At 52.0% G+C, this 21,473-nt stretch overlaps 1 protein-coding gene across 1 annotated transcript; it reads left to right on the top strand.

Annotated features, from left to right (window-relative positions):
• The first annotated feature begins 104 nt into the window (after positions 1-104).
• On the top strand, positions 105-19,855 carry shi (dynamin-1 shibire). The gene is made up of 18 exons (XM_029110962.1): positions 105-388; positions 953-1,079; positions 1,200-1,296; positions 1,773-1,976; positions 3,090-3,220; positions 3,346-3,422; positions 3,569-3,701; positions 3,806-4,006; positions 5,803-5,973; positions 6,102-6,186; positions 7,085-7,193; positions 11,657-11,717; positions 15,302-15,525; positions 16,792-16,861; positions 16,976-17,092; positions 17,845-18,097; positions 19,479-19,552; positions 19,682-19,855. Exons 1-18 carry the CDS (start codon positions 222-224, stop codon positions 19,853-19,855), a joined length of 2,475 nt encoding a protein of 824 aa, XP_028966795.1. The 5' UTR covers positions 105-221.
• The last annotated feature ends 1,618 nt before the right edge of the window (positions 19,856-21,473 follow it).

Below are 21,473 nucleotides of genomic sequence, written 5' to 3'. Positions count from 1 at the left end.
CGTCCCCGACTTTTCCCTTGGAGATTCCAATCGACTTCTCTGACATCGGAACTTTACAGGCAACAAGTAAACCACGACACTCACGAGCATCTCACCGCGGAGAGAGCAGCAACTAATCGGAGCGAGCAGATTTGCCCTTGGCCCCAGGCTCGGACCATCGCGAGCCATTTCCAATCCGAACACTCAATCGTTTGCCGAGAAGTGCCAGCTCTCAGGCAAACATGACGAACTGGAATTCAGGCATGGAGGGTCTTATCCCTATCGTCAATAGGCTGCAAGATGCCTTCGCCAGCCTGGGCGTATCTCTGGCCTTGGATCTGCCACAAATCGCTGTGGTAGGAGGTCAATCTGCTGGAAAAAGCTCCGTCCTGGAAAATTTCGTCGGGAGGTAAGTCACTCTGCGATCACATGAGTAATACACGGTAGGGTCAGCTAGTCTGAAGTTCCGTTGGGAATTACCGTATCCTGAATCGGACGTTCCTTCGGTGGGAGCTACTTGTTCATCCAGCGTGTATTCGACTGGCGAACGCGCGTGCGAAATGCTGAGCGAACACGCGCTCCGCTTTCTCTTCCCTAGAGGAGATATTCGATTACGGAAATCGCTTCGCATTTCAATATCGGGGTCGAATCGCCAGTCCTTTAATTCTTGCATGGCCTCGGGAGTGATTCGGACGAATTAGGGTTGACGTGGCGAAGTGCCACCAGGCGCCAGAGTTCAAATTACACCGAACGTCGCAAAATCGAGTCACTGGTTCCTTGGCTCGCTCGTAGGCGACTGTGGCCTTGTGTGGAGTTTTCAAACGAGCTCCGGTTGAAAACTTGTTCAACTGTTCCTATCAGCAATAGTTCCACGAGCTAGAACCCTCTCTTCATTGGGGAACAGTGAGAGCGTCGTTCTATTCGCTATCCTTGTCTGCTCCAACTGTTCAATGCTCATCCGACTCGTTTACAGGGATTTCCTCCCGCGAGGATCTGGCATCGTCACCCGCAGACCTCTCGTCCTCCAATTGATCCATTCCCCCACCGAGTATGCGGAATTCCTTCACTGCCGCGGGAAGAAGTTTGTCAACTTCGACGAGGTGAGAAAATCTCTGTACGAGGTCACTCTCCATGAGAGCTCATCGATCGATCTCTTGATGAACGTCCCTCGGATGATCGCAGAGAACAGCAATAAACCTTGTCGGCCCGTTCCATTTTAGGTGCGCAAGGAAATCGAGGACGAAACCGACAGGGTCACGGGGGCAAATAAAAATATTTCCCCCGTTCCAATCAATCTACGAGTATATTCTCCACACGGTAAGCTCGGTTTCCGATAGGTAGGCGGGCGCGAGACTCCGTAGTTAATCCACTCGAGCTTTGGGTGAGCTTTGCTTCGAGGCTTTAGGTCCCCTTTGTTAATGAGAAGAAATCGTTTGCTGAAGAATCCTTGAGTTTTTTTTCCGCGGGATTTTCGCCGAGAATTTTCGATGCGGGAGTTCATTAATCCTGATTTCTTCGATGCTTTTGAATCAACTCTTGTGTTCTCCACCCTTGATTCCGGGGTCTTCGACCGAGCTCGAGTACTCCCTCGTTTATCAATCCAAATCAAGACTCACTGTATGGATATTGAGAATTAGAATTCACCCAACCGTGATAAATAATTATCCTCGACACTGATGTAGTACTAACAGAGCTTTGTATATATTCTCCTCATCTTCCCACTGGTCCCATCGTCCATCGATCCTCCATCACCTCTTAATCCTCTTCGTCGCTGCTTGGGGTTTGCGGAACAGTCCTCAACTTGACCCTTATCGATTTGCCGGGTCTTACCAAGGTGCCGGTTGGTGATCAGCCCGCCGACATTGAGCACCAGATTCGGGAAATGCTTTTCCAATTCATCAAAAAAGAAAGCTGTCTCATTCTGGCCGTCACTTCCGCCACGCAGGACTTGGCTACGTCTGACGCTTTAAAAATTGCCAAGGAAGTGGATCCTGACGGTAGGTGAAAGAGTTTCATTCGAGTTACGTTTACTTAGGTAGACCTTGGTGATTTCAGTCGTCAATTTGACGTTGGTGGATCTCCCTGGACTGACGCACATCGCAACCGCGGGCCAGAACCCCAATCTCCCCGCGATTATAGAAAAAGTCGTACTGCAGTACATCTCCAGACCGAGCGTCATCGTCCTGGCCGTGCATGCTGCGACATCCGACATTGCGACGTCTGACTCTCTGAAACTGGCCCGAACAGTCGATCCATCAGGTTTGGAAACGTGTGGGAGCGAGCGGACGAACGATCCTTGCATCACACACTAACTGGAACCCCGCTGGAAACTGCCACTAACCTCAACAGACCTTCTCGACCTTTCCCCGGTTCGAACGAGTGTCTCGTGTCAAATTCACGGATTCGGAATGTCCAAGGAGCTCCTCGAGATTGAAGAGTCTGATTGACGATCTCCAAGAGCTCTCTAGATTTCACGCTTCCTAGTTTCACCCGATCGCGGGCTTCAGAGCTCGTCGAGAATTGGAGCCCCCCAGGCCTCGCTGAGCGAATAATCGGAACGGTTTGGACTCGAGTTCATCATCATGCTAATGATGATTTACAAACATATTCGCTCGCTGGATCGGCATGCCTATCGCATCGAAGCGGCCGCATTGCGGCGGAAATGACCCGGAATCGCGACTCTGAGAACTGAATACGATTACATTCCTCTGGCTCGGCTCTGCTCTGCTCCGCGATCGAAGACGTTGACCTACGCTGCGCCGAAAACGTGCTTGACCCATTCGGGCTTACGATTCTCGTGGATCGACTTCTGCGGAAGCACCCATCGGAGCGCTTCTGCCCTCACATTCTCTTCCGTTGCTCAAATTATGGTACCTGACAGTAAAGATCTCCGGCATCGAGCCGAGATGGGGCTTAGGATCAGAAGGAAGCCGTTGGAAAGAATTTCCCCTCGTGCACCCACTCCAAGGGCTCGCGATGGTTCCGAGAGCGGGAAACAGGAGTCGATGTCGGTTCTCAGGCGAGAAGACGAGCCGAGAATCGTTTTCGTGGAGGGGGTATGAAAAGTTCGAAGTCATCGCCGGCTCGAATGACTCGATTTCTTTCTTAAGGTATCCGCACCATTGGTGTGATCACGAAGCTTGATCTCATGGACGATGGAACTGATGCCCGTGATATCCTAGAAAACAAACTACTTCCGCTTCGACGTGGTTACGTCGGAGTCGTGAACAGAAGCCAAAGAGTGAGTACAGGCGACCTGCTCACTGTCTTCCCTCCCATGAGAATCCCAGGCGTCATCTTTGAATTCCCCACCGGATCGTAGCTTCCCGACCACATAGAAATAATCGAGAGCGTGCTCAATTGCAGGACATTGAAGGCAAGAAAGATATCAAAGTGGCGTTAGATTCCGAACGGAAATTCTTCCTTTCTCACCCTTCATACAGGTAAAGTATTTCCATACGAGTTTACCTTCGAGAGACGTTCCGTCGGAGCGCTGGGGCGGTCGGCTGGGCTCGATCGGCATACAAAAATGCGGAGATACGAAAAGTCCGAAAGCTCGTAAGAGAACCATCCTTCCGTTCTTTTACAGGCACATGGCCGATAGATTGGGCACTCCCTTCTTGCAGCGTGTCTTGAATCAGCAGTTGACCAACCACATACGGGACAGTCTCCCGTCTCTTCGTGACAAATTGCAAAAACAACTTCTCACCCTGGAGAAAGAGGTTCGTTTTCGATCGAATCGTTCGTTGGAACTCGACCTGAGAATCCAGCGACGGGAGCTGGTACGTCGAGGGAATGTCGTACTCATGAGTTGGACTTCCAACAGGTGGAGGAATACAAACACTTCCGCCCTGATGATCCATCGAGAAAGACGAAGGCCATGCTGCAGATGATCCAACAACTGCAAACGGACTTCGAACGCAATATCGAAGGCAGTAGGTCAGCTGCAATCAACACAAGCGAATTGAGCGGAGGAGCCCGAATTAACCGCTTATTTCACGAAAGATTTCCTTTTGAAATTGTTAAGGTGAGATATCGTAATTCCTGTTCCGAACGGTGGACTCAGTGAAAGACAGACTTTCTCCTGCCTATTTATGATGAGGCTTTCTCCTCCGTTCTCGAGAAAAAGTCCTTCTCCATCGATCCTATCCTCTGAGCGGAATATTTTCCCTCATGGGAGGTATACCCAGTGACTTATCGGGGCGATTGCATACCTTCGTCCAACTGCTTTTCCTCTCTTGGGAAGAATGATTGTTGCGCACCGACCCGTTTGCCTGAATGGTGGTAATGCGGTACAAGGAAATGAAAACATGCTGTTTGCTCGGAGTCCCTCCGCAGGGATCGCTTGCTCCCCGGACGCGTCCGACACATATTGTAGTTCTGGTTGTACATATGAAGACTTGACATCGATTATCTGGTGCGGATTTCGATAGAATGGACGAAACGAAGCATCAGTGTGAGAAGGAACGAATGGTCCCCGGCATGACGATTTCGCGATCGGCTGACTGAACCTATCTGGGAGCGGTCAACGAACTGAGACAGGTTCATGGAGAGGATTCCGTCTCGCTCGTCATTATTTACCAGCATCGGATTGCCGTGTCGGGACCAGGAGCACGGCTGCGGCAGATCTGAATGAGACCGCAGCCTCACTCGCTCAGAAGCATTGCTTGATATCGTATAAAACTTCGAGACCTTCGTTTCCGTCTCCAGCGCCTACGACCCATGGGTTCTTCGGGGCTTTTCGTTCTCGATCTGCGAACGGTCGGCAACCAATTTGGTCAGGAATCGCGTTCGGTGGCATTACTTCTCAGCCTGGCATCCGCAGCCATTTCCGACACAAGAACCTCATCGAATGCTCTCTAGTTCGGAAGAGCATTCGATCCCATGCGAATCGTCGATTCGATTATCACGGGAAACTATGCGTCCCTGGCAACGGCTTGCGACCGATCCTGATAGAACTTTTGTGTATAACACGCTTTTCACTTAAAGTTCCGGGAGGGTTCCAGCGAAAAAACCGACGGGAATACGGACGAGTCGCGGAGGATTCGGCTGTTGATCAGCCTATTCAGGCTTATCATCGGCTCAAATTCGGATGGGAGTCTTGTAAGAGGCATTTTCCCAACCTTGAGAGGAATCCGGCCTCTCGCGGTCGGGGCCTCCTACGCAACGATCATGGGCCCCGGGTTACGAGCTCATGCCAAAAGACTCGAGGAGCGCAGTCAAGCCGTGAATGTCATCGGGTCGTAATGGAATTCCAGAGGTTCAGTGTCAAACTTGGTTTGCGTAAACGGAATGTCTGATCGTGCCGCTCACCGCATCGAGTCTGACGGAGGAGGTGCATGAAAAGAAGCTGCGCAGAATAATGGCTCTCCGTTTTAGTGCTACCGAGACTACAACAATGAGCCGACGGGTGGGAGCACCTGAACTCAGTCGGTAGCGAAGGCGGGCGAACGAAAGGACGACGGCTGAATCAGATTTTTCTATTAAGATGACGACGACGGGAACGTGAAACATTCTGGGGGCCGGCGAGACGGCTTCTCCCTCTCAGCTGTCGAACGAAATTTCTACCGTTACAAGGTTATCGATTCTTGGAGGCAGTATTCTGGGACAGAGTTCCCTGGAGTCGCGCGACTGGACCATAATTTCTCAGGGTCGCTTGGACCCTGAAATGCGGATCGGAGAGAGCATCGACTCCGGAGTTTGAATCCTCTCGTGGAAGAAATACCGTCGAGCGAGAGAGCGCTGTCCACTCTTTAGGGCATGGGGGATCGAGGAATACTCGGTCGCGACATTCAATTGATTCTCGAATCCGGTTTTCTGCAGATGGAGTTTGACGAGAAGGAGCTACGCAAGGAGATCGCTTTTGCCATCCGGAACATCCACGGCATTCGTGTCGGTCTTTTCACGCCTGACATGGCCTTCGAGGCTATAGTGAAAAGGCAGATTGCGAAGCTGAAGGAGCCAAGCCTGAAATGCGTTGATCTCGTCGTTCAGGTAAGATCAGAGTCCAGTCGGTCTCCTGTCTGCGATCGACCGTGTGCATAGATGACGATCACGGCTGCGGCGGGAGCCACAAATGCGCTCAACTACAAACGATCAAAAACTCCGCGATCTCTCTGCAGGAGTTGGGCAATGTGGTGCGACGATGTGCGGAGAGAATGAACCGCTACCCGCGACTCCGAGAGGAAGTCGAAAGGATAGTTACCTGTGAGTATCTGAGTTCGCACTCCAATTAACCGTTTGCGGTCGTGAGCTTCTCGAACGACTCCCTCTCGGGTGAGAGCCCTGCGGAAAGTTGTCCGAGGGGCATCTATGCAGCTCCCGGGCGCTTCATTCAATTCGCATGGCCTCATCTGAACGCCTTTCGCGCTGTTCCTCTGCGACTCGCAGTACTCAAACAAGAGATTCGATCGATTCTAGGGTATCGTCAGAACCTCAGCATTCGTTGAACTCCGGGAAGATACCTCTGACACTAAACCTCTCAGAACAGAGAAATGAGCCATTCGGTGCTTATGCTCTTCTCGATACCCCCCAGGCTATGGCTTGGTTAAAAATGCTCCAGATGGTTTTTACCTCTCTCTATCCTCGTTTTTGCCGTCTTTCCCACTTTCTCTCAGACATAATTCTCTCGCGCCCGCAAGGCTGGGGGATCATTCTGTTTTTTCTTCTCAAAAGTATCTGTTATGCCGCGACATTCAAACCAGAGACGAGGTATAGTTTCATGGTATTCTGTCGCCGAAGGCCCGGAGAGTCCCCGAGTCATTTTGAGGAAAAATATCCTGGAGCAGAGCTGCTCCTTCTGCGAGGAATACTTTGGTCCTCAATAAGACGGCACATCTGTCGGCCCAATTACCAATGCAATTACGTCGCTCAATGCTGATGGTCGCCCAGAGAAGCCTTATTACTGCCTTCGGAGGCAACAGCCGAAAGATTCCATTCGTCGATCTGAAAAATCACGCTGCGGAACATTATGCCGCTCCCGTGTTTTTTCCTGTCCCACGTAGTCAGACTTGTATCAGGGGCCTTCCGGGGGAGAGGAGTTCGAAGGATCCGAGCTGAAACCCTCGAGGAAAGCTCGAAAACTCAACAGCATCGATTATTGCAGCTCACATACGCGAGCGGGAGCAGCACACGAAGCACACGATTTCCTTGCTGGTCGAAATACAACTGGCATACATGAACACCAATCACGAAGATTTCATCGGCTTCACCAAGTGAGTGTCCCGCTTCCCGAATGAAAACTCTCAGTTATGGCTCTCGAGGACGATGTTTCATCCTCATGTATTCTATTATTTCTTCTGCTCCTCTCGTTTGTTTGAGGCGATTATTGTTTCGTCCGCCAAAATTCTCTCGATGAGATTTGAAAATTTTCATGCCTAGCGAAATTCTGATTCGATGCGTGTTGTTTTTTGCACCTGTTCTCACGGATCGTCTAACTGCTCGATGTCGACTGAACTCTTTGTCATAATCAGGAACGAAATCACAAGTTCCTTTCCGCGAGGGATCCTCTCCGCTATTTCATGATACGCTTATCGATGATAGACGAGGAGCTCATAAGCTACCAACGAAGCGTGTGAGCGCGATTAGGTCTCTCCTGTATACTTACTTTGCTGAGATGATCATGGTCGCGGAAAATTCTGTACCGTGTAGCAGTTGATGAGGATCGTTGCAGTCTTCCCTTAATTGCAAATCTTCTTAGTCCGGTGCTCTGCCCTCCAGTTTCTGCACCGCTGTCCACCGAAAGGAAATTCATTGGTTGCGGTTGAGCGACCCGCATATTGAAATTTCTCGATCTGCTCATACATGCAATACTGGGAGCCAGACTCCGTAACGTAATGCTCGCCGTTTGGCTTAGCGAATGCTGCTCGATGTGCTAAATGATGTGCCAATGAGGCTAGCAGGGATTTCTCCTACGAGGTGGACAGATTTACTATCTGTTTCGACTCTGACATCGGGTCATGTATCTCGCGTGGCACGAGAAAACGTGAGGACGCGGGAGATTCCTGGGTGGGTCTGCTCTTCATCTGACAACCACGGGCATCGGGACAGTCGTCCTCCCATGAAAAGTCGATTCAGATGTCGTTTGCCGCAGAAAACGTAGATTTCGTTCGACATCTGAGTGATTTCATTGCTTAATGCCGTGCGATCCAGACTGGTACACAATCAATCAACAGCCCGGATACATTCTGTCCAAACTCTGGGGCTCAGGCGTTCCTCCGATCCCTCGTGGAATTCTACCCGCTCGGACTCGTGGACGGTTTATTGGAATTCCTTGAAGGAATACGACCGGATACGGTCGAGAGTTGACTTGAATGAGGGACCAGCAGCGCCTGCAGTGCGAGCTGTCGAACCCGATTGACTGTCAGAGTCTCTAGTCGACGAGCTGAGAGACGAAGCGCGCCTCGTGGAAGAATGCGGAAGTTCCTCCTCGCACTAGTCGAAGAATCGTTCGAAAGTGCTTCTTCATGTCTGCCGGCTTATCGGCTCGAACCGATTGCTAGATGTGTTGGTATGAGGGGTGGCCGACCATTCATGCTTCGGATATATGTCCGACGAGATGCGAGAGAGGTATCGGGTGAGGAATGTTTTCTCAATCAGAGAGCCGATGCTCGTCGGACTTTGCACGTGGAATGGGCCCGGAGGCACTTCTCCTTTCCTAGAAGCCCTGCGGGACAGGCTGTATGTTGTATGCCAAGGGATCCGAATGCAAAATTGATTCCTGCGGAGGATTGCCGAGTTCTCCGTCAGTAGAACAGTGAGATCCCCGACGGACGCTGCGGGTTCACCCGCCTTTTCGGTGTTTCGTCAGCGCTGCCACGAGACGTCCACGGGACGGAAAATGATGATCTTTGCGTTGATCTCAATCAGATTTGAGGTGTTAACTTTCGCGGGGCAGCTGGCGTTGGTGGCAATTTAGCAGTTGGGTGTGACTGTCTTCGTGGTGAGGGATATGATGCTTGTGTCTCCCTCACCCTCCTTCGGTCCTTTCTCACAACCTCTGAACGTCAAGTTGAACGTATCGCCCGACGAGCCAGCTCGGGCCTCAGAAGACCCAATGCTTGTAACAATGGTGGACATGGTAAGCGTCGAACGAGCGCGCGAACGCACCGTCAACAGTGAGCAGCACCCGCCGGGCAAATCGTGGCACTTGATCCAACGAGTTCGATTCAAGCGGTGGCCTCAACGAGCCCCAAGTTCTCGATGTCCTTCGAAACGCTCTCAGCAGCAGTAGCAGCAGCAGCGGGAGGGCCCTTTCCCTCGCTGTGTGTGTTTGGCTGCTTGCCTGATCTGCTGCCTGCCTTGGTCGGAATGTTTGCGTAAATGTGGGGTATCCCCCCCCCTCTGTGTTGTTCTTGCTCCCGATCATGTCGCTAGTCGACGAGAAAATGACACGGATCTGATACCGTGACTTCCGCCCACGGAACTCACAGGGAGCTCGTCCCGCGTTCTCTGAGAAGGGAAGAGCTGTTAGTAAACACAGGATTACGTGGGCAGCGTTCGATTTCGTGTAGTTTCTTCCAAAATCATCGTCCTCCCCTCTGACCTATGGGCAATCTGCATGCGGCCGTGAATTCAGCGTGGAAACTTGACGGTACTAACAGTGTGTCCCATAAGGGACAATCGCTTGATTTCTCCCTCTTGCTTGGTCGTTTGCTCTGTTGAGGTGTGGAAGAGTTGGTTTTTTGGCTTCGGTGAGAATGACGTTGGGTATGGACGAATGCGAAAGCTGAGTGAATTCGAGAGATGTTATCGAGAGCAGGGCAAATTGCGTGTACGTTGCTGTTCCCCGAATTCTCTGATCGCAATGGACTGCTCTTTATGGGAACTGTTCCTCTCGATGGGCTACTTTGCGCCACTGTCCTGGTGTGTCATTCGGCCTGTTAAACGATTCGCATCGTCTCGTCGATGTAAGCTAAGGCTCTATTCAATCTTCCATATATTATGTTCCGGTCATCCCGTGTGTGTCACCACCAATCCCGCTTCTCAAAACCTCCTGGTGACTGTCTATGAACACTCCACTCTCTCGATGACTTGAATATTGAACTATCTACAGAGTGGATGCCAGGTACGTGCGATAAACGAGCAGAATTATAAGGTACATCCTCTCATCAACGCTTCTCAAAAGTATCGCTGATACCTAACTATCATGTTGTCCGCGGACTCACAAGCAAACGAACCATGAGATCTCTCACGGCCGACCGTGCTCGAGGGAATCAAGTACAATCAACCTTTAAGTGGGGGAGGGGGGTTTACGACCGAGAGAAGAGCACGCCTTGTCTACGTGTACTGCGATGATGGCATCAGATGCCGATTCTCCACTTGCTTTCCGAGTGAACTAGACGACTCCTCTGAGACCTCGGCCGGTTACGACGCGAACCTTCGTGCCGGATGCGGGATCGCGCTGGAGAACTACATCAGGGCGTTCTCGAACCCTTCCAAAAACGCTCGCTATCTTCCTGCGCACAGAGAGTTTTTCTTTTCTGGAAAGAACGAATGAGGACGGCGTAGTCCCCCCCATTATGTTGTGCGACTCGAGTGCGGGCTTTGGCTTCCGGAAAGCTCATCCCGCTCGGAAACTACGGGACAAGGATTCGGAATAGAGACGGATCGACTTTGACGAGGAGCAGCAGCATCTCGCGCAGCCCTCCAGGAGGTGCGGAATCCTGCAAGGCCAACTTATTGTCGGACGCATTGGAGTGACACGTTTTCTCCCTCTCCCGGAGCCGAGGAGAACGTGGTCTGACTCCCGTCGATAGCGAAATCTCGTCGTTACCGTTCTCGGCATTGCCTCGATCTCGACGAGATACCATCATTCGCCCCCGGAACGGTCACAGCCTCTAGAAGTGTTCGGACTGCCTTGCGTCGCGAACGCTGCGGACCGCTACAGCTCCATATTCTTGCGGTGTTCGAAAACGGGAGAACTCTTCGATGGGTGATCACCGCTGCCCGGATATTCCGCCAGAATCGGTTAAGTGTTCGGATACTTCGCCAACTCCTGTTGCCGCCGCTCGTCCTGTTTATATGACCAGAGTGTTGATACAGTGCCGTCCGCATCGTTCCTCCATGGGATGTGTGCCAAAAACTCGCGACCTTGCTCATGGCTGTAAACCTCTCAGCGGACTGGGAACGACGGGGCGTTCCTTGGAAAGTGTCGCGGGGAGCTCCGGCGGAGCTTCTCGGTCGTCGGAGAGCGCTACTCGACTGTTGCTCATGAATCGGCCGCGGCCCAGTTCGCGGGAGATCAGCAAGCAAGGTAGCGAGTCGCTTCGCGGTTCCGGGGCATCAGCGTAAAGTGTGGAAGTGGACCAAGCGATCTGGGTAATATGGCTTGATGATTTCGGGGAGCAAGAGCAGGCGGGATCCTCCCACGCCGACTCTGTTAATCGCTGTCATTTGCATAAAGACAGAGAAGTCGGTCGCGACGACGACGAGCACTGCGTCGCCGGCGACACGACGTCGACGATGGTTTCGAGGCGGAGAATAGAGAACAGGAAGTGCCACTGAGATCGATGCATGGTCGGAGTGAAACGCGCGACGTTGATCACGGGAAACGACGGACGTCATGGACAGATTGGCCGGTTCAGAGAACAACCTAGATTTCCAAATATTTCGGCTCATGGAAACCCTCGGTTCGATGGTAATTAATCGATTCGTTCTCTTTCCCTCTTCCTTGCAGCGCTCAGCAGTCGGCCGATTCGTCCACCCAGAACAAGGGCACAAGGAAACTCGGCAACCAGGTGAGTGAAGATCTCTGTTTCGTTGTTATCGCAAGCTTTCAGACGGCCCCGTTGCCATGGGAGAACGTGTTATGGTCGTCATCAGATATCTCAACGAGTTCGCGGTCTCCGAGCCTCGATCGGTCGTGAAAAAATCCAGCCGGAGCGTTTAAGACTCAGGCCTCAATTGCTTCGGTAACATGAGGCTTCGGAGCCGATAACAAGCTGTGTGTGTGTACGCAGCTGTGTAGAATGGAAGCGGAAGGAGTCGGGAAGAGTCACTGAGATGCTTTGAGTCTTAATTACTGCACACGTTGAAAGAGAACTCGTCTCAAGTCGCGGCTGAGCCTTGCGAAGCCAGGCATCACAACGAAGGAGGTAACATCGCGTCTACCTCGCTCAGTCAGTCATACTTATTCTCGTTCGCTTCGTCCAGGGAAGTCATATTCCCAATTATTATGATTCGCCCTCTGGATCTGCTCTCGTACGATCGACGAACTGCTCCAAGTGGAACGGTGCGGGGAGGAACGTTGAAAAGCGACGCCGCTTATCGAGATTGTCACGGACGAGCAAGGAACTTCCTCGAAACGTAATTGCCAAGACTCCGCGACAGAGCAAGACGTCAAATCAGATTCAAAGCAGACGCAATCCGAATTTCCCTCTCCTCCGTGAAGATAATTAAATACCGAAGTGCAGCAGCGGGGAATGCTCCGATGAGCCAGCTCGTCTGTTCAGTACTGAGTGAGAGACTCGAACAGACCTAGTCGGAGTCGCGGGAGTTTTCGAGCGCCGGTACGAATGAATGGAAGAAGAAATGAATCTGAGCGGAAGGGGAAGTTAGACATTAGACATTAGTATTCATCGAGCCATTCTTGGAATCACGGGTCCAATTCGTGTATCGGCTCGTAAATCATCGGATGGCCTACTCGCCAAGAACCAGAACTATCCAACACAAAACATTCCTGATCGATTTTAAGCACAACTTGGCACACATTGTTTCAGGTGAAAAATATGGTATGAATCTTTCTTCATTGAAGCATTTGTTGTAATTCAATCATCGAAGAAGCATTGAGTATCCTTACAGATCATTTTGTTGTGTATGTCAGAAGAACTCGTGTACCACTCTTCGTTTTCCTTTCTTTTCTCTCGTTGAGCACTCTGACGATGCCGACGCATCCGAGCTCCTCTGACTCTTACGCCGAGGAGGCGGCCTTCGGAGAAATATTGTGGGTCGAACGGTTGCACAGTTTCTTTTCCGAACAATGCACTTTAGAATCGAGTACGCTGCTGCTCATCGGTGGACTCTGAGAGGAGTTCTTCCTGAGGATTTATCCATCGGCCGAGATTTCCGCTCGAGGATCGGGAGAGGCATTGCGAAGGGAAATCCATCAGGAATTCGGACCGCGCAGAGCCAGCATTCTCATGCGGCGCTTCCGTAGTCCCAATGCCTCTGTCGGGAGCGATTGCCCTATGGATGGGCGGCGCGCAATTTGATCGTAAGGTTCCAGAGAGTCGATTTGTTCGTTTACTCTCGGGCGTCTATTCCTTACCACAGCGGAATACGCCGCGAACAAACGATGTTTCGAAGGTCCCCATGCATCTCGTGCGCCGGTGGGAGTGACTCGAGGAACATTCCCGAGTCCTTCCACCTGGCTGTGTTCATTGCGAAGGAAAATCCTGTGAATCTCGGATCGGAACCCCCGGACAGCCGTATCCGAAGTGAGCTCTTATTCATGGTCGATGGAGAGCGCGCCGCTGTGTAGGGTCTCACACCGCGAATCGGTGAGAATCTCGGCCCGGAACAGGAACTCGGCGGACCCTCCCCGGACTGCTGCGATAAGGCAAACGAGTGAATGAGAACAACAATACGATCCACACGTTCGTGTCCTGTGTTTTCCCCCCCCTGACCACTATCAACAGGGCGTGGACACTCGCGCCGACCACCGAACGTCAGGTTGGCTGACTGACAGCTGTAGGGGAAGGCTTCGGCCTTGGAGGCTAAACATCTCGGCCGGTACCAGGCAGAGCTTCTTGCGGAATATATATGATTCAGCATCCATGCTGGAAGCTAAACACAAGCTTGACGGGTGTCTCCCCAGAGGCTCCTACGTCCTGATGCCATGCCGCAGCGACGGCAGATGGACGGTGAGGGAAGGCATCGCGTCCCGGAATTCTCGACGGCGCGAGATTCCGCTTCTCCACCAACGAGCCCCCCGAGAATTGTTTTCCGACGCTTTTTGCTTTGTTCCGTCGTACAACAGGCAAACGTGGGCGGCTCTGGCTAGGGATATTTACCATTATTCCTGGATGAAGAACATTCATTCCTCGGCTCCATGGTGTCGAACTGACTTGCTACCCTCGGGAGCTTCAGATGTCGCTCCGGCTCGAATACGGCGACAAAGACGGCGGTCGCGGACTTGGCCAGATTCTCGAGAAAAAAGCTCGTCTCACCGAATCTATTATAATTTATCAATCAGGCCCGCGGCTTCCTTTTCAATGTTGTGTGCCGGAGCAGCAGACGACATGGAATGGATTGAAGCCTCTCACCACGAAGCTGTCCGATCTTAGCTTGATCCATTATTTCTGCGCCGCTCGGAGACGGCGTATCGGGACACCTCGGATAGGAGGATCTGAGTGAATTCTGCGATCTTTTCGGCAGCCTCCGGGCATCGGGAAAACCTTCTCTCCGATAGCGATCCTCGACATGAAAAGAGTTTTTTGTTCCTTGTCCCCTCGTGCCGGATCGTCTTATTTCGCAGCCACCGATTCCATTTGTCGCAGGAGCGACTGCTCCGAGCATCCTCCGCCGCTACCTCGTCGTCCTCCATCGTTTGTCCTCGGCGCTCACGTCCCCGTCGTGCGGGAGAAACGCGCGTTAGAGAGACACGGAACGAGTTATGAACCCCGTCGGCATCGATGTTCATTTCGCTCCAAAAAGTATGGGCATGGACAGCATTTGTTTTACCGGGCCGATCAGTTTTATTTGTACGCCATTGAACTCGGTGGTTTCATTCTGGCCCTGCTCGAAGACCTCCAAATAGGTCACAACCGATGGTGGAAGCTTTCCGAGGTCGAGGTTCCTTCGAGCGGAAACTCCGTCGCCACCGTCATTTGCTGCACGGCTGTTCCTCGCCGATTATTATGAACGGAAAAAACGTCCTCGGAGAGCCTCAAGAGAGAAACACTTCCGTTTTTCCTCTCTGTCCGCGCACTGCTCCGTATTCCTATACTCTGATTTTCGCTTAGCAAAATTATGCAGTACTCCTGCGGAAACCCTCTCGAACCCGCCTCGTCGCCTTCCGCTCGAATGGATTTTTCTACCGAACGATTCAACGAACGTGGCGGAGTGTTCCATGGTTTGGATGAGGAAATTTAGGAATCGCTTCGATGTGGAATCGGGAGGAGATGTGTGGATTCTCTACAATAAACTAACAACTTGGTCCCAACGTGATGTCGTCCTTGGGAAAAGCTGTCTGCTTCGCGCCCAAAAATATCTATACTCGGCTTACTAACTGGGAGATCGGACCGATTCCTCGGTGATCTCTGCATGGAGTCCCGGATCCATTCCGAATTCTAATGCCGTTCTCCCTTCGTGTGATTCACAGGTGATCCGCAAGGGGTACATGTGCATCCACAACCTGGGCATCATGAAGGGAGGCTCCCGGGATTACTGGTTCGTGCTGACGTCGGAGTCCCTATCCTGGTTCAAGGACGAGGAGGAGAAGGAGAAGAAATACATGCTGTCCCTCGATGGTCTGAAGATCAAGGACATCGAAGCGGGCTTCATGAGCAAGAAGAATACGTTTGCCCTCTTCAACCCAGATCAGAGGTTGGTATTGTCGGCCGAAGCCAGATTCGACCCATATTGCTAGTCGTAGGTAGGCACTCGGGGCTGGGAAATCGAAAGGGTATCGGGTCAGTGGAAGAAACGTTAGCATGGGGTGTGTTCGATGTGAACAGCTTTTTACGCGTAAGCTTTGTCAATCTCGTTTCCTGCGGAATAATGCTCTCATATATGAACGTGAATCGAAAAGAAGCGTATTGCGGCGGCGAACCGATGTCGAATCCACGTGCCTCGTGTTCAGTTTGGAGACGTTGATTCTTGACCGTCTCCTATTGTATCATTGACCAAGATGATCTCGGTGTCACATAATCATTCTCAGATCAATTGCCGCCTGTGACTAAAAAAGCATTGTTACTTACTCCGCAGCCACGTGTATGTATCACGCAAGTTGAGTTTAACATGGAACTAACGCTTAGAGAGCTGTCGCCTTCGAACTAACCAATTGTCGCTGTATCGTTCGCCCCTGAGCGTTTTTCTTATCCGAGGGTCGATCCTTCTGGGGATCCAGGCATTGTCGCCACTTCCAAATTATCTATCAATCGTTCATGGAAATGAGATAATAGAGAGAGTTCAATTTGAGATAATAGAAATTCCACGCTGCTGAGATGGGAAATCGACCTCGACCATCCTGTGTCGTACTCATGTCTTGTCTTTCTGAGCATTACTCCGCTCGAGTGTAATTGTAAGCGGGGAGGGTTTATCGAAGGACCCCCCTTTTCCTGGGCTGTCAATGGAGATGTCGACTAATTGTTTCTCGTATGTAACACGTGGAATATTTTATTCATCGCAAAGCCACCTACATGTCATATTTCCTTCTCTCTTTTTCAATGCCGCTCCTCGACTTACAACGGATCTACGAACTCGCCCTGTAACAAAACTCACCATAAATCTTCGTTTCTGTGTGTCCACTCCCACTGTCCCTCACTTCCCGACTGCAACCCGACCACGTGACCTCGTTCCCGCATCCTAACGGTGTCCCTCTGACTTCGTTCGACGATCTCCGCGTTTGTTCACCGGCCCCACGTCCAACCATTCTAATTTCGAACTCGGTCCGAATTCCACGTATTCTTTCGCTCGATGCGTGGTCCCACGTTGATTTCTAATTCTCAATCGACTACGTGCAAACATCGAATTCGCCCTCTGGACCTCTCTCTCTCGGATCATGGGAAAAATCGGCCCCCGCTTTTTGGCTTTCATTTTTGTCGTTTGCGTGCCATGAATTCTCTAACTATCGTTCGGCTTACCCTGGAGGAACGTGTACAAGGACTGCAAACAGCTGGAGCTGTCTTGCGAGAATCAGGAGGATGTGGACTCTTGGAAGGTGAGATGTCGACGAAGTCTGTCAGCATTCAACGGGTAGCGGAAGGCGGAGCGGAGCCTCATTGCTCGACGTCGGCTTATCTCTATTGACTCCGAATCGATTCCCTCTTTGTAGGCGTCGTTCCTTCGAGCGGGAGTCTATCCAGAGAGACAGAGCTCGGAAGTGGGCGAAGAGGGAGCTCAGGAGAGCGAAGGCGGATCGGGATCCATGGATCCCCAACTCGAGAGACAGGTAAGATCACGTTTTAGCGTCCGCGCCGTCGCTCCGATAGAGGAGGGCCCTCAGACACGCCCGCTCCCCTCGAATTAGGATCGACTTCTCCCCACGACGCGCAGCAACAACGGTGGGATCGAATTCTTGGAATTTTCCCTCCGACAGTCTCCGAACACAGCTATTTCGCTTATTGCAAGAGCTTCCCTCCCGAAAATCTTCTGCATTGATTGATTGGCTGAAGGGAAAAGAAGGAAGAGAGTTCCTGTGCGCGTCTGCGGTGCACCACAATCCCGAAATCTTCCAAACGATGAGGGGGCTGATCCAGAAATTCGTCCACGATGCTCGCTCCGGGGTTCGTCTGCTCGGAGCGGAACTGTGTCTCGATTTCGCTGTCGCCGCAGCCACAACTATTTTTTGTGACGCATTCTCCGAGCTCGGAGTAAGACCTCCCTCTGGTGAGGGGACCGGAGCACGGCTGTGATTTGTCGTCGATAGCTGAGAGTCGACAGAACTTTTCACTCGTCTCCCGGAAACTTTCCGGCCGGGTCCATAGTCAGTCAAGTAACGACGCGCTCCGTGCTGTCGATAGCGGAATCGTCCCCCGAGCGAAGCGATCGCGGCAGCTGACCATGGATACCAGCTGCAAAAGTAGATAACGTCGAAGAGTTTCGCCGACAGGTCGCAGGGCCGGACGATGTTCTGATAATAAGTGCGGCCGAGCGCTTCATTCTCGTGGGCTGGCTCGCGTATACGAACGATTAATCTTTCAGGTGGAGACGATCAGGAATCTGGTCGATTCCTACATGAAGATCATCACGAAGACCTTCCGCGATCTGGTCCCGAAGACCATTATGCACCTCACCATCAACAACACCAAGGATTTCATCTATGGGGAGCTCCTTGCGGCTCTGTATGCGAGCGGAGACCAGTCGCAAATGATGGAGGAGTCTCCGGAGGAAGCCCAGAGGAGGGAGGAGATGCTCCGCATGTACCACGCATGCAAGGAGGCACTCCAGATTATCGGTATGTCGTTCGATCAATCGAGCTAGCGCTTGTCGGGGAAAATGCTTCCTTCTTCCTAAGGGAGCTCCCTAGAGCCGGGAAGCGAGGCTTGATCTTCGGAGATGAATGCGCGTCTGAGAACTCCGTTGAGCATCGATAGGAGACCTCTCCGTCTCACGGGGACCTGCGCGCACGAATCCAGTTGAGTTTATGAGATGAAGGCGCGATCAAGGAAGACACTTCATCAGGAAGCTTCTACCCGCTCGGAGGTCACTGGGTGGAGTAGCGGGCGTCTTCGTCCGGAGTCAGTCATAAGGAGCAACAGTTCGATTTAATCCAGGGGCAAACCCCTCAGTAGACTTCTTGCTAGTCACCCCAGAGCCAGAGCTTGGCTCGTCCATACCCGGAGGACGTGAGTGGAGAGAGCAGCAACAAGCGGTAGAAAACCATTATATGAATTTCGATCAAGCGGAAAGAAGCGGGCGAACGATTTTCGGTGGATCGAGAGGAGGGACGCTGAAGCGGAAGACATCTGTCCCTCGAACGTCTCCCGATGGCTCCTATCCTCCAATCTGACAGCATTCGATCAAGTCCCAAGGGAACTCCAGCTCTCTGAACTCTGTGCGGTCGGCAATCGAAGTCGAAGTGCTTCTGTTGTCCCTGTGGGGATTTTCAAGGTCTTCGGATTCTTCATACAGCTGCCATTCAGAATTTTTCGTCCCTCCCACGATATTCGTTCGCCGAAAATATTAGATCCTCACTCCGGGTACTTAGTCCGCCGACCTTGACGCAAGCTTCGCTCTTCCGAGACTCGGGAGAGTTCTTTAGGCAAGTCTGGCCGGAGATTGCTGCGCCGGCCTACTACTCGGTGTCCAGAGGCTGTCTGAGACTCCTCAGTGGAGCGTTTTCAGAGTCTTTCCTCCTCTAAACTGTGTCAATGGGGTCGTAGAAGGCTCTGCACGGTTGAAATTGAAACCAAACTTTCGCCGATCCTCAATTACTGCCGAGCACACAGGCCCGCTGACGGAGATTCCGGAGCAGCTCCAAATATATGACGTTTGTCCAGACCGAGTCGCGGACCGTTTCGAGGGAATGCTACGTGTCGGATAGCTCTTCGGGCTCTCTGCGAGAATTCCGTAAATGTTGACGCAATGACTCCAAGTAGTTTTCCCCTGGAGGGATAGGGGAAACCCGAGATTTCTCGCCTGGGTCCTGCTGACCGCGGTTTTCGGCGACGCCGTCTCTACCGGCTGCCTCGGGCGAAGATGACTGCTCTTCCTGTGGGGAACTCGATGGAACCGCAACGCTCGGCGCTGAAATCGCTATATGAATTTCATGCTCGAAGTCGCTTCGACTGCGCGAATCTCACCCGCGGATCACTTGGAACATTTACTCATTTCAGGCGATGTGTCCATGGCGACTGTTTATCAGCCGACACCTCCACCGGTGAAGCAGGACTGGTTGCCAGCGAGCCAGGTAAGCCGATTCTCTTGACGTTTGACCAGGTTCCAGTCTCTAACCTAGATGTATGTATCTAATATATGAGCTGCATTTACCCTTCGTCAAAGAACGTATTCGGGACGACTCCGCACGATAGAAGAAGAGCGGGCGTCGAAAGTAAGGGATGATCTTTTGCAGCCGACGGATGCGCCTACATCCCCGGGAGGGAATCGGCGAGTCCTTCCCCCGGCACAGACAAGGCCCCCGCCGAACCCAGGCAACCGGCCCACACCCCCACCAGCCATTCCGGGCCGACCGAGGCCAGCTGCGCCCTCGTGAGTACATTCACTGTTACTTCTCCCATACGATTTGCTTTCTTTACGTTCTTGTCCCTGTCGGGTGAAGATTGCCTTAGAATATTATGGTAGTTTTCTCAACGAGCTTCAATCAGGCTAGTATGGTTCCGCAATAGGTTTGAGCCTTGCGACCGAGCATCTGGTACCCGTGGCCCTCGTTTACGCTATCCTCCTCGAATACTTTGATATTCGTCCGTACCTGACATTCTCCGCGGGTTGAGCGCTGCTCGTACGGACAATATATCCATGTAGATCGCAGTCCCCTCATGCTTAGGAATGCGGAGGGTGCTAGGTAGAAGGCATGGAGTTGCGGGAGTTATTCTTGTTTTCATATTTCGTGGCAGCTCGGTGAGGCCTCCGCACATACATATTTTCTTTGCACGAACAAGTGCGACATCCTCGAGCTCGAGGAAGCCCGGAGCTCTGTATCCTTCGAGGTCTCGCCCCTGCCGTATTCCCGTATAAGAGTTGGAGCTCTCAATTTGCGCGAATTTCTCCTCCGGGCTCGAGATGGGAGGCAGTGTAAATGCAGACTGTGCTCTTTCGTTAGTGGAGGATCAACACGACTGGAACAGAGATTATGTGTTGCCCCGTTCGCTCGACCGGTTCTCGTTTTGGTTACTGCTCGGGATCCCTGCCTATCAGGCGGCCAGCCGAGCGAGTCGTGATGAGCGCTTCCCTTTCCCGCGACATCAACTGATGCCGTTTTTCTCTCTTCTTTTCCTAAATCTTCTTCCTTCGCGGATGTAGATCCGGGCACGAACGGATCTCGCGCTCGGAGCTCTATTTTGTACCAAACGAGATTTTCGTGCCATGGTCGTCCTCGATTTCGCACAGACTAGAATTCACATATTTTTTCACGCTGCTGTGTTTTCCTTTCATTGCACGTCATTCTTTAGCTATGGATAGTTTAAGAGGAATTCCAAGGTGCGAAGATTCGAGGTCTTCTCCCTTCGGAAGCTCCATGCGAATGTAAAGGAAGCCTGTCAGCTAAGAATTGCCGAGCATTGCATCCCTTTAGTTCTCTCGGAAGCTTCCCCCCCCATCAGGCTACCGCGGCTTCCTTGAAGAAGGTCTCCAGCGTGCACCCCGTTCGATGGGAGTCCTTCGGGAAGACGGAGGATTTGTTGAAGTCTAACGAACTCTCTGTTTTTGCGCACGCTGCAGTCGCGGGGCTACTCCGACTATACCACCTCGATCTTAGATTTCTTTCTCGACGAAGAAAGGAACGCCGACGAGGCACAAGAGTTGGATCAGGAGTCGGATTTAGAGGAACAGGATGACAACAACAACAACAACAACAACGATCATGATGATGACGACGATGAGGAGGAGATGGTCGATGGTGGAGAAGGAGGCACTAGCGGAAGGAGTCGTTCAAGCAGCAGTCACAGCCACAGTTTAGATAGTACGAACCATCATCAGGGGACCGGAAAAGACAGCGATGCGACCAGTGCCTTGACACCATCGTCGTGCGCACTAACCCCAGGCTCGCACGATAGGTCGGTCTCTCAATCCTCGTCAACGAAAACCGTTCGCAATGCCTCCACCCAAGTGAACTTGCTCGAATCGGGTTCGCAGCCGCCTACTCAGCCACCGTC

This window comes from Galendromus occidentalis, unplaced genomic scaffold (assembly GCF_000255335.2).
Source record: "Galendromus occidentalis unplaced genomic scaffold, Mocc_1.1 scf7180000077183, whole genome shotgun sequence".
NCBI lineage: Eukaryota > Metazoa > Arthropoda > Arachnida > Mesostigmata > Phytoseiidae > Galendromus > Galendromus occidentalis.
The sequence above is the reverse complement of the archived record's forward strand: the minus strand, read 5'-3'. Positions and strand labels throughout refer to the sequence as shown.

Coding starts and splice junctions, on each gene's coding strand:
- shi (XM_029110962.1), top strand. CDS start 222: ATGACGAACTGGAATTCAGGCATGGAGGGTCTTATCCCTATCGTCAAT. Junction 15,526..16,791: donor CTCTTCAACCCAGATCAGAG/GTTGGTATTGTC, acceptor CTTACCCTGGAG/GAACGTGTACAAGGACTGCA. Junction 19,553..19,681: donor ACTGGTTGCCAGCGAGCCAG/GTAAGCCGATTC, acceptor ATAGAAGAAGAG/CGGGCGTCGAAAGTAAGGGA.